The 12,349-nt window shown below is 38.6% G+C and overlaps 1 protein-coding gene across 3 annotated transcripts in view; it reads left to right on the forward strand.

Annotated features, from left to right (window-relative positions):
• The first annotated feature begins 334 nt into the window (after positions 1-334).
• SEC24C (SEC24 family member C) overlaps positions 335-12,349 on the forward strand; it is a 28,688-nt gene continuing 16,673 nt past the window's right edge. Inside the window, exons 1-6 of one of the 3 annotated variants that reach the window (XM_010022294.1) lie at positions 335-538; positions 3,569-3,655; positions 6,195-6,336; positions 7,331-7,509; positions 8,279-8,719; positions 9,949-10,079. In XM_010022294.1, the coding sequence (XP_010020596.1) occupies positions 364-538; positions 3,569-3,655; positions 6,195-6,336; positions 7,331-7,509; positions 8,279-8,719; positions 9,949-10,079 (1,155 nt within the window). In that variant the 5' untranslated portion in view covers positions 335-363. The remainder of the gene's footprint in view (positions 539-3,568; positions 3,656-6,194; positions 6,337-7,330; positions 7,510-8,278; positions 8,720-9,948; positions 10,080-12,349) is intronic. The other 2 variants (XM_010022309.1, XM_010022302.1) reach the window with 2 other exon arrangements.

Raw genomic sequence — 12,349 nt, forward strand, 5'->3', positions numbered from 1 at the left:
CAGGAAGCTTGATAAGTATCTGTTACGGAATGGCAAATTATGATTTTTTTTTTTTTTTTTTTTTTTGAAATGATGATTACAAGTCTAGCCAGGATGAAGCAGTGAATAAGTTGATTAGAAAACCTTGTTTCTTAAAATACTGTTTTCTAACTAGCTCTTGTAAAGTATTTATCTTACTTGAAAAACATGCTGTGCGAGACGAGAGTATATTACCATTACTGTTTCACCTTCCCTAGTATCTCGGGAGCTTTCATTCCTGTAAAACCAGTAGGGAAGTTGGCCAGTTTGGTTTTGTGATCTGCTAAAAGCCATCTTTCCCCCCCCCCTTTTTGCAGGTGAGATTAGTTTGGGGATGTGAATACAATGAGTGTAAACCAGCAAGCTCACACAGGGCCTCCTTACGGGCGACCTCAGCCTGGATATCAGGGATACCAGCAGCCTGCCTACGGAGGACAGCCATTGCCAGGGGTTCCTCAATTGCAATATGGAGCTTATAATGGTCCGATGCCAGGATATCAACAGCCAGCACCTCCACAAGGTACTTTTCAGCCAAAACTTAATGATTGATAACTTGTGAATTGTTGTGTGCATGGAATTTTTTCTGTATACTTCCTATTGTTACTCTTTATTTTGTGGTAGCAATTTTTTTCCTTCTGTATATAGCTTACATGATGTTAAAATTCATGTTCTTCCTGTACATTATGAGGTTACTGTTTTGTCATTTGTCCACTTCTTTCACACTTCTTTTAATAGCTCATAAAATTAACATGTTGAGAAGCATAGCCTGCTTTTTTTTTCTGTATGTCCCTGCCCCCATGATACTGAAGCACCTGACTAGGACAATCTTCCTGATGAGGTTATGTTGAGGGGCAGCAGGTAGGGACTGTAACAGATTTATAATTGAGACTCCCTTACATTATTATTAAGAAAGTTCTGCATGCCATCCTGAAAGATTTAGACATACAACTCTAGACAGAAAGCATATTGGGAGCTGTTTTCTGTAATGCGTTTAAAATCAATAGAAAGTTTGTGGTCATGTGGCAAGCTAATGTGTTCTGGAATTACCCTGGTTCTACAGGGTCATATGGCTTGTTGGTTTTGTTTATTTAAAAACTAAACAACAGCAATAAATAAAAATCCCAAACAACCACAAAATCAAACAAACAAAAGCTACCAAACAAGGTAGTTAAACTTTTGTTCCCTGTTTTCAAAATAAAGGCTAACTTAAAAGTATTAAAGAACTTTTGGAGTCTTTGTTTCCGAGTACCTGCATTGCTTTGGGAGATTCATAGTGACATTAACATCTGAAATGTAGAGGAGAAAATACTATGCTCTGAGTTAGAAATATTTCCACCTTTTAAAATCAGGTGAATGAATTCAAATCTACTAAGATAAGCACAATATATTCACTTTGAAATGTTTGTTTGGACTTCAGATTGGTATTGAGAGGAAATTCAGTAATATGCTCATCACGCTAATGGTCTCTGTATTGTTCTCCCGTCCAAGTACATCTTGAATTTTTTTGTGACTTCTGGAATTTTAAACAAAAATTGGTTTGAAGGATAGAACAATCAAAGTGCCTATAGTTGTCTTGCAAATAACAGAAGTGGGATACTGAAATTTCAGAGCTGAATAATTACCCTCTTGGGTTTTTTTGTCTGAAGTTAGCATGGTAGTGAAGTAGAAGAATTAGCATGGTGTGCTAAAAAATGGATTATTCAGTTGCTCCATCTTCCTTTTCATTCCTTAATCCCCTTCCTCCCCTCCTCTCAATAAATCTCTTACAACAGCACTTTTAATCTATCAGTTGTGAACTAATTTCACAGAGGGTTTAAATTCCTATAAAAGTAATGAAAATCAGCACTGGGAAGAGGAAAAAAACCCTGCCTGCTGGGAAGACAGAGGCAGAGCTCAGCCATTGAGTGCTCTGTTTGGCTGCTCAATTAGGTATTAACTAACTAGTGTTTCCTGTCCCATAGGAGTGGGGAAATACTGGACTTGTTTCAGAGAGGGAGAGAAGGAGATTCAGGAAGGACAAAGATTACTATGGGTTTGTTGGAAAAGTTTCATCAGTGCAGCTATTTATAGAAAGCAGGTTTTGGCTGTTAGCAGTGTGAAGAATGTTTAGGATGTTTGTGAAAAGAAACTGATGAGCACCTTCCATCAGGTACTTCAAGAACTTTCAGGCTTTACAAATCTGAAAAGCATTTCTTTTTAAGGGAATTAACTTTCTTCCTTCTGAATTATTTCTGGTTTTCCTTTTTTAATTTTAGAAGAACAGAAATATGGTCATGACAGCTCAGTAAGAACATACCTAGAAAGCTTGGTATGTGAATTTATGCAGATTAAAAGTGCAGATTTTGTTTGTGCCAGCAATGATTGAAAGGTGTTGTGACACTGAGGGCAGCTAGGTGGTCTCATTTGAACAACAAAAATGTATTGCACTACTCTTAAGCAGTATCTCATGTAGTTTATTGACACATCGGGCTAAGGTCACCCATGGTTTGTGGAGATTTGTGTTCCATCTTTTCTTCTGAGACCATCCTTCCTAGATGTATTAAGGGAATCTCAGTTGTCACATTGCGCATTTTGGACTGTTACTGTAAATCCAGGATTCCTATCTTTAGAAAGAAGGAATGTAAAAATCAGAGCACTAGCACAACAGCCAGAAGTTGACCTGTTAGTAGCTGCTGAATAGAAGAGCCAGGGAGAAGAGAGTGGCAAACAATGCATTATCAAAGAAAGGAGACTGGTGGTACTGAAGATATTGACAGCTATTTTTTCTACTCCCATCTCCAACATATTATGTTTATTGCAGGTCTTTGTAGCAAGACCTGTTGTAGCTCCATATTGTAGAGAAGAGAGAATTATTTTTGGAGGCACTAGAGTGACAGTAATTTAGGGAACACTGGTAAAAGGAAAACTGCCAATGTTAATCTGTGGTCTCTAAGTAGTTGTCTTAGGGATTTATTTTAAAAACAACAAAATAGCTTGGAGGACTGAGTGGAATAAGTGTTGGTAGCAGATGCCATCCTCAGTCAGGGAGTCTTTTGTATGTGATTTATGTGACAAACTCTATCTCTAACCAATGGAAATAACGGGAATTCTGTGCCAGTGATGCTAGTCTTGCTTGGGACCAGAAGTGGAGTACTGTGCTGCTAGCTGAAAATAGCTGCTTCTTTCTGTGAGAAGTCTGGAAGAACCAGGACAATTTTGCACCTTCTTCCTTTGAACAGTTTCCTTCTAATGAGATCATGCAGTTGAAAGTGTAAACACAATTACCTGAATACCAGTCGCAATTAGGATGCTTCTGGACTGTTTTACATGGACTCGGTTTACGATACTTTTAACACTTGTATTAACATTAGTATATGAACTGTGTTGATTATATATGTTATGCTTGGTAGAAGAGTGAGAGGGAGTATAGCTTAAGGAATAATGTGGTAAATGTGATGTGGATTTTATGCATATGGTATGTTGTGCACTGCAGCCTGTCCTTAGCATTGGAAACACTGTCTCTTGGTGCTTTCTCTCAGGCTTGATTCACTGGTGTATTCTGTCTTTCCAGGTTACTTTCCTTCCTTGGGGTTCCCTTCGAAGGGCTCTCCTGTTTCTCTCAACTCTGACTCTTCTTCTCTTCCACCTAATTTCATAGGTAAATGGTGTCTTTTCTGTGAGAGTGCTTGTGCTATGCTGCTGCTTCTGTGCCAAGTTCCCATTTAATATGGATATTTATCTCAAAGGTGTGGATACCTGATTATTCAGGGAAAGGTGGGTGGGACACTTCCCAATCTATTTGCAGGCAGCACTCCAGAGACATAAATAGGATATGAAGAAATAATCCTAGTAGAAATCCTTTATGCCTGCAGATTCATAGATAAAACCTGACTTGCAACTGATGTTTTCTGAAGACTGATTTCAAAACCCCAGTTGGCCTGTTGAGGTTCTGTCAGGGAGAATCCTTAGTTTAAAAGAATGCACTCTCTCACTTGAGGCAGGACTAAAATGTGAGCTTATAAATGACAACATTGCAATGAAGAAATGAAAATTCTCCCCCAGCATCAGGAGGTTGTTACTGAAAGTCATGAGATTTTTGTAACTTGTACTTTCATTTAAGAGTAAAAAGGAGTCTTTAGTCTCCTTGGCTATAGCATAGAAACCAAATATGTGTTAGGAATAATTATGATTTCAAAAGCTGTGGCTTGAATAAAGAAATACTTTTGGAAAACTAGCAAACAAGATGTAAGAATTAGAAACATTGCAAGAAATCATATTGTACTTTTCTGTCTTCCCAACTAGTGGTATTTCAGAAGAGCTATTTCCAGCAGTGTCAATTTGCTTAGAAGAGTAGGGAGTCAGAACTGGGGCAAGACCTGATAGTCTGGGGGCTTCAAGTAAAATCACAGGCATTTCCCATTTTTCTGTAATCTAGCTCCATTTTGAGGTCTTTAATGATTAAGAAGAGTACAGTATCTCAAAGGTGTTGAAGGGGAACTTTGGGATTCTGCAAGAATAATGAATCTTAAGCTAATAAACCGCCAGATACTCATACCTGTTCAAGTGATAATTTTTTTTTTGCAGTGGCTATTTGAGGAGTCTGTGGTAATGGTTACAGAATTAATGCTAGTGACAAGAGCTAGAAAAAGACTTCAGGAGCTTTTACTGAAGTAAATACGTATTTGTCAAATTGTGTATCTGTTAAAGTTGGGGGGGGGGAATTTCATGTAAAAAAATCTGTAGGATCCCACCATGAATTAAATTAAATATGCTTTCAAAGACAAAAGTAACAATGCCAAACAGTTTACAGGTACGATCAAAGGAAAGAGATTCCAAAATAGGTGAAAGTATACAAAATTTACTGAATGGGTATCACAAGAGACATTCAGAAATAGAAATTCCACACAACATACAACTAGTTAAGACATCAGGAAATGCTTAGCTGGAGAAACAGTAAGACAAAGGTGCTGTAACAGTAGTTTAGAAAATGCAGGATTTAATGTGATGAATGTACGTAAGAATAATAAATATCTCTGAAAATAATTAAATCCTGTGTCTCAAAAAGAACAGGAGGAAGTTTAGTAATAAAGAAAAAAGCCGGAAGAATTACTGGTTGTTCATACAAGGTCTAGTTAATTCCTTCGTTGAATTTACATCCCCAAGTTTACTAAGAGTTTACATGTAGCAGATAAGATTAAAATGTATGAATTGAAACCTCATGCTTTGGCATATAAATTATACTGTAGAACTGAGAAATGGGTTCTCTTGCTTCCTATTTCATAATGGTTCCTCACAGGAAGGTTTCATAGTCCCTTTTAAACTTCTCATGCCAGTCAGAGATACAAAACAGTGTGTATGTACTGCCCTGGTCTCATGGGGAAGTTTACATTGTTTAGTTATCTGAATTTAATATACCTCATACATTAAATACGTTCTTCTGTGGTTAGCAGGCATGGTCATACAGTGGTTCTAATTGTCAGCATTTTTAACTTAGCAGTAGTATAAATGGAAGTTTAGAATCTCTTTTTTGGAAGTAGACACTGTGGTTGGTCTGCTGGTATTGTGTCCAGCATTGTGCGGTCTGTGGAGAGTGTGAAGACTTAGTTTCGTGGCAAATACATTTGAGCTGTGACTAAACCAGCTCAGTCTGAAAGACAAAGAAGTATTCATGTTAGACGTCAACCTCGAGAGCTGCGTGAGAACAGTGGTGGCCCCCGTTAATGAGCAGTTAGATGTAATTTTCTGAATCTGCTCACGTAATCTGCTGAGCTTCCAAGTAGGGAAGACTGACCTGTGGTAAACTCTAGGTTCCATGTGAATACTCTCCTTGGTCTGGATAAAAATAATTAGACTTGTCAGTGAGGTATTAAATTCTTCCCCCTCCAAGATAACTTTTTTTTTTTCTTCATCAGAAGGTGAAATTGTTGATTGAAGACCCTCCACAATACATATTTTTCCACTTGGTTTATGTGAAAGTGGTGACTAGTGACACTGGTTAAAAAATTGTGTTTTAGTTTTGCTACTTCTAATATAGTTGTATAAATTATTTGTTGCTCGTTGAGTATCGATACATCAATTTGGCCACTGCTAAACTGTTTCTGCGCTTTTTTATTTCTGGGATTTTTCATGGTTCAAGCCCTTGTTCCTGTGTTGTGATTTTTATTTTTAATTTTATTTTTTTCCCCTTATGTCTGTAGGCTCGTTAAGAGCCCCTTCAACATCTGGAGCTCCCCCTCCAGCCTCTGGAGGATCTCTTCCTTCTGGTCACCTGACGTACAGCCCATTTGGACAGGGAGATGTGCAGAATGGGATTCCAGCCCCAGCAGCCCCAATGCAGAGGTACATACAAGAAAAAGAAATCGTAACAAAGGCCTGCCCTGGTAGACCTATGCTAGGTCTAGACGTTTTAGGATCTAAACCAAACTAAAAACTTTGGTTTCCTGTGGTAGGTGTTGACTTTCTTTATCACTGACTTACTGTTTTAGAACAATGTTTTAGAACAATGTTTTGTCACAGGGGTGTGAAACAGTAAGAATCTCTGTAGATTAAAAACTTCTGGAAAGATATGAGCAGATGTCAGTGGCTGATCAAAACCACTTCTCCTCTAAAGACTTTCTTTGTGGTAGTCATTTTCCCATAAAGAATTTCCTGATTCTCATATTTTGTCTTGTTTTAAAACAATTGCATCCACACAGCCATAGTATTTCATTCTTTGGTGGTGTGAATTGATCTCTGTCTGGAGCATGTTGCTATTTGTCATTACTGAGTAATTCCTTAGTTCTGGATCTGGTTTTGTCCTTTACGGATCCCTGAGTTCGTTACATCATTCATTTAAAGTGCTGGAGCATCTTCTCCAGAAAGATATTGGCATTACCTCTGTGGTGAAAGTGGCAGCAGTCCTCACTGCTTCGTTCCGATTACTGGTTTTGGGGAAGGTGATTGGTTTTTGCTTCCCTCTGCTTAAGCTCAGCACTGTCAGCTGCAGTCTCGAGATCCTTACAGCAACAGAACATTCTTAAATAGCTGTGCAGGCCTTACTGTTGCTCACCTGCCCCTATGGCAGTACTTCTGATTTGTTGTGATAACTAAAATGGAATTAACAAAAACCGCTATAAATGTAGAATTTGTATTTTAAGAATAGATTTTTTTTTTTAATTATTTTTTTTTTAATGAAATGGTTTCAAGTCCATGCAGGATATGTAATTGTTTTCCAAAACTAAGCTGCAGTGCTTCATGTAAATAAGTCAGACCCGGCTAGTGTTTGTAAGGCACAGAGAGTTGTAACTGCTTGTATAATGGAGAATCCAGTGACGTTTCTCGTCTCCCTCCTCAGGCCACCTGCCTCTCAGCCGTATCTGCCAGGCTCAGCACCCATGCCTGTCAGCCAGACACCTACGTTCCAGCAATATGGTCCCCCCGCAGCCAGTGTACAGCAGCTCAGCAATCACATGGCTGGGATGACAATTGGCAGTATTGCAGCCTCTGCTCCTCCCCCAGCTGGACTGGGATATGGTGAGGTTTCCTGGCTACAGAAATATGCTATTGCTTTTCAATTATGCTGGTAATTTCATAAAAGATTTGCTGTTGTCAGTGATTCATTACCATATGGTGATGGGAATTCTCTGGGTGTTGACGTCTGCTGTTCTAAATGGTAATTTCCTTGGCTAGTAAGGCCACCATTGGGGAAAACAGAACTGAGACTATTGTAGAGGATACTGCAGGAATGTTGCAGGACATAAGTAACAAGAGAAAGTAACAGTATTTCTCCTAAACCTAGTTGAATCTTGGTGTGAAGTGCAAATACAGTCTATCCCTATGTAAGCTGTGGGATAGTCTACATGCCTTCTTTCTCTTGTGCAGCTGCCCAGTCAGAACAAAAAAAAAAAAACAACAAAGGAGTTTAAGATACAAACTTAAGTCAGTTCAAAAAATCAGTACACAGACTTGTGGTTCTTGTTTTGCATATTCCTGGCTTTCCCTCTTTTTTTCTGGCCCTGAATTCTGAAATGTATTCTGATTATGTTAAATAAGAAGCTCAGACTTTGAGAGAGGACAGTGAAGGAACTATCAAGTTTCATATCGCTTGGAGGAGTTGCAGTTCTCTGATCAGTTTAGGAGGGGGTTTACTTAAGATTTGTCTCTATTAGTACTGTTGAGTCCCTCTGAAGATGAGAAAGTGGTAGACCTATTTAGATGTTCTAAAGCAAATGAGTTTTGCTTGAGTCTTAATTGTCTTTAGGATAGAAGAAAATGATGTTCTATCTTCTTTTCTTCTTATCAGGTCCCCCAACATCGGTTCCTCCAGTCTCAGGTACAACAGGATCTGGTCTCTACACACCTTACACTGCGAGCCAAGGACCCCCTCCTACCAGCGTGTCTCAGGGTGTTCCTTTGGCACAGCCTCCATTTCCAGGTCAGCCAATACCAACTCAGCACCTACCTACTGAAGTCCCTGGTTTTGCCTCACCTCCCTCTTCTGCAGGGGTTGGACCTTCCTCTTACCCTTCTACCACAGGTGCCCCAAGGCCACCTACCATGCCGGGCCCACCACTGCCTGGGCAGACAGTTGCTGGATCACCAACGTCCCAGCCTAATCATGTATCCTCACCACCACCTCCATCAGCTATGTCAGGGCCACAGCCTGGGCCTCCCATGAGTGGCCTCCATGGACCACCTCCTCCAACTCATCCTCCTCAGCCAGGATACCAAATGCAGCAGAACGGTGAGTATTCCTACTCTAGAAATTGTACATTATATGTGCGCTCTTGTGTGCTGCAAACTGAGAACTGTTTTTCAGGTTTATTACTCATGGGCTTCTGGTGGCACTTCAGTGTTTCCCTGTCTAAAGGACAAATCCAAGATAAACAGTAGGATGTGTCATTCTAAGATACTTGTCATACGGGTTTTAATCAGGTTAATGTAACTAAAGGAATCCTAGCTTACTTGACTAAAAAGTCATTTAGTAGTGAGTGCCATAATACTCTTGTAAGAGTTTGTGATCAGAATTTTATTATGACATTTAATTTGATGTTTGCAACTTCATCTGTTCAAAAGCAGAGATTTGAAATACTGAAAAGCCTTACTATTTATTTTTTTTTTTAATCTGTGGCCAGTGTGCATATACAGTGTGTATGAGAAAGTTGAAAAGGAGTTGCTACTTGTTCTTCATTAATTCACAAAACTGTATTTTTCTCCTTGTAGAACCTTTCACATTTTGTGTGTGTTTAGAAGTAGTATCAGTTAAGCTTTCTGAATTATAAATGGTTTTGGCTGATTTTTAATCAATAACATTTAAAAACAGCTAGGATAAAGTAATCATGTGCAAGTGTCAGGAGAATCCCATCCCCCATGTAGCTTTGCACAACTGGCCAGGTAAATTACTTACAAATATCTGTACAAATTGCTATGAACTGTAGAAACACTAATGCAATATATCGTGGTCTATTCCATAACTGCAAGAAATTGTCTAAAGTAATATGAAATAACTTCAGGTAGTTACAAAACAAAAGAGATAATCACACATTAACCTATTACTGTAATTTCAGACAAGCCAAAACTGCCTGAGAGAACTCCTTGCATACCTTTATTTTGAGGAATTGCGGGTCATCTGCTAGTTTATTTGGCTGTTTCATGTGTACTTTCTATTAGGGAGTTCTACAGTTTAACTTAACTGTTCATAGTGCATGATCTTAATGCATAGTATAATCATATTATTCTAAAACCTGGTGTTTGCTTAAGTGTGGTTTTAAGGAGCATTGTCTCCATCATTTTAGTGGGTCACTGACAGAGATGTACAGGTCTAACAGGAAACGCTATAAGTATGTTTAATCCTAATTAACTGAAAAACGTTACTTTCTTGGGTTTTGACAATGACAGGAAAAGTGGGAAGTGCCAAATAAGGAAATGACTAGTATTAGACACTGTTTGATGTTGCTGTTCCTTTCTTGTAAGGTTCCTTTGGGCAGGTGAGGGGTCCTCAGCCAAGCTATGGAGGAGCCTATCCAGGAACACCAAATTATGGAAGTCAACCCGGACCACCACCTCCACCCAAACGCTTGGATCCAGATTCCATTCCTAGCCCTGTAAGCTTACTTTGTTCTTACCAGTGTGAACTCTTCCATAGTGTTTTTACATAAAACAGAACTGACAAAGACCAAAGCTGAAAACAAGTTTCTCATTCCAAAGAACATCAGTCTGTTTTCCTGCTTGCTTTTCTTTTGTATATCCAGCTTCAGTCTTTTGTTATGAATGAGCCCAGAAGTAATATTTTTCTTGCTGACTAAAGAAATGTGCCGCATATGCAAATCAATGCTCTACTTCCTTGGGTCTTTTTCTGTACTATGTTACGTTTTGAGAATCCTTGAGCGCTTTGATTAAGCTTGTTTCTCCGTTTCTGGATTCTTGATTAATGACTTACCATGGTGAACTAATTTCAGGTTTTGAGGTGACAATCTGTGAACCATATGATCCACCTGTAAAGTCCAGTTAATAGGAGATGACTAGTGTTTTTGCTATAACTTGTCAAAAAACAGGTTATCAGGTTATTTGGTCATTAGGTCATGACACTATTTGAGACAAATATTGGGCGACTTCTCAAACTGGCATTATCTTTCAGGACAGAGGTTTGAGAAAGGACAAGCAGTGATACGTAGTGGTTAGCAATGATGAATAACATTAAGCCTGGCAGTATTATTGCTACTGGTCTACTGTGCCATTTCTTCCACTGTTGCTGATGCTGTTCTGTTATTGGCTCAGAAGGCCACAGTCGTTTGATAATAGGAGACTTTTCCAGGGCAGTGCTTACAGTGTTTGCTTAAAAACTATAAAAATAGTTTAGTCTTGAGTTACATCTTAGATCTGGACTGGTGCTGTTCACAAGTTCTGTATATTCAGAAGTTACTTATATTCAGAAAAGAATATCTCTTTAGACTCGAAGTTTATGTAAAGTTTATGACCATATTTTTTTCACAGAATATAAGAAGTCTTTAATTGGTTGTCTGCTTCTCTTCTCTTCCACTAAATGAGATCTCAAATGGCTTGTGTCAGTTGCCTTCATTTTAGCATGTTCTTAAAACATAAATCCCCAATTTCTAACCAAAATAAGCACATGAGCCACTACCTCTGTTAGCAATGTGTTCAGAGCTCAAGCTCTGGCAAGGCTGGTTTTGGGTACAATGTATGCTGCAGAAGCTGATGTTTCCTGTTGCATGAACCAAATGTATCTAATTCTAGTGCTACAGGTTTGGGTAGAAAGAAGTAACACTGTTACTTTTTAGTTTATTATTCTCTTTTATTCTCTTCTTTTTTTCTTTGTCCTTTTTTTTTTTTTTTTTTTTTTTGTGGCACTCTTTATTTTATCTTTTTTTTAAAAAAGCAACTTAATGAGCTGCCACCCCAGCAGAAACCCAGGCACAGAATAGACCCAGATGCAATTCCTAGTCCAGTAAGTGCTGTGTATGTATGTAATTGTAGTTTGTGTACTGGTGAACATCTGTGCATGCCTGAAACCTGAACTTCACCTCACTAACTAACCATCCATCATTAATCCTTTACCCTTTCCTTGCTGTCTTCTGCTTGCCTTATCAAAATGAGTAACATTACACCACAAGAGATTGTTAAAATCTTCTCTTCTGAGATCAATGGCGAGGCAATAGAAAGCAGAATGTTTCAGAAACAGATCATGAAGAATGCCTCCCCTCCACTTTGTCTGATCTTTAGAATGTCTGCTTCATCAGATTCTAGCTGGCATTTCAGTGTAAGCCATCAGTATAATTGTCCATACAATGTGTGCCTCATTTTAACAGACACACAGCATGAGGCTTTGTAGCAATGTTTTCTACCAGTTTTGAGCAGAATTTGATATTTCATGCTGATGCACCAGTACTGGCCTAATGCCTTGAAGTTCAAAAATTGCAGATGAACTGTTTTGATGTTAATTCGTGATATAAATCTTCTAATAGATTAATATGAGGCATGGGGAACTATAAACATTCTGTCATTATCTGTTCTCATACATAAGTATTAAATTTTGAATTTGAAACTTTAATGCTTATGTGTAGAGAATCTTACCTAAAGAAAGAACAAAGCAGCTACCTTTTGGATTGGAAAGGGGGGAAAAAACCCCACACCACATTTGACTTTGCTACCTTGTATCAATTCTTCCTGATTTAGTCCAATTTGGTCTTATAATAGGTACCAGCATTAATATCACCAACATCAGTCTGTAGACTTTTGAAATGGGACTAGATTCGTTCTAGGGTAGTCACTGATGCTATGGCAGACTTTCTGCTGGCAACTCGGAACCTGTAGTGAGAGGGTAGCAGGTCTGCCATGCAAACTTCTGCATTTCACA

This window comes from Nestor notabilis, unplaced genomic scaffold (assembly GCF_000696875.1).
Source record: "Nestor notabilis isolate BGI_N333 unplaced genomic scaffold, ASM69687v1 scaffold32060, whole genome shotgun sequence".
Lineage (NCBI taxonomy): Eukaryota > Metazoa > Chordata > Aves > Psittaciformes > Psittacidae > Nestor > Nestor notabilis.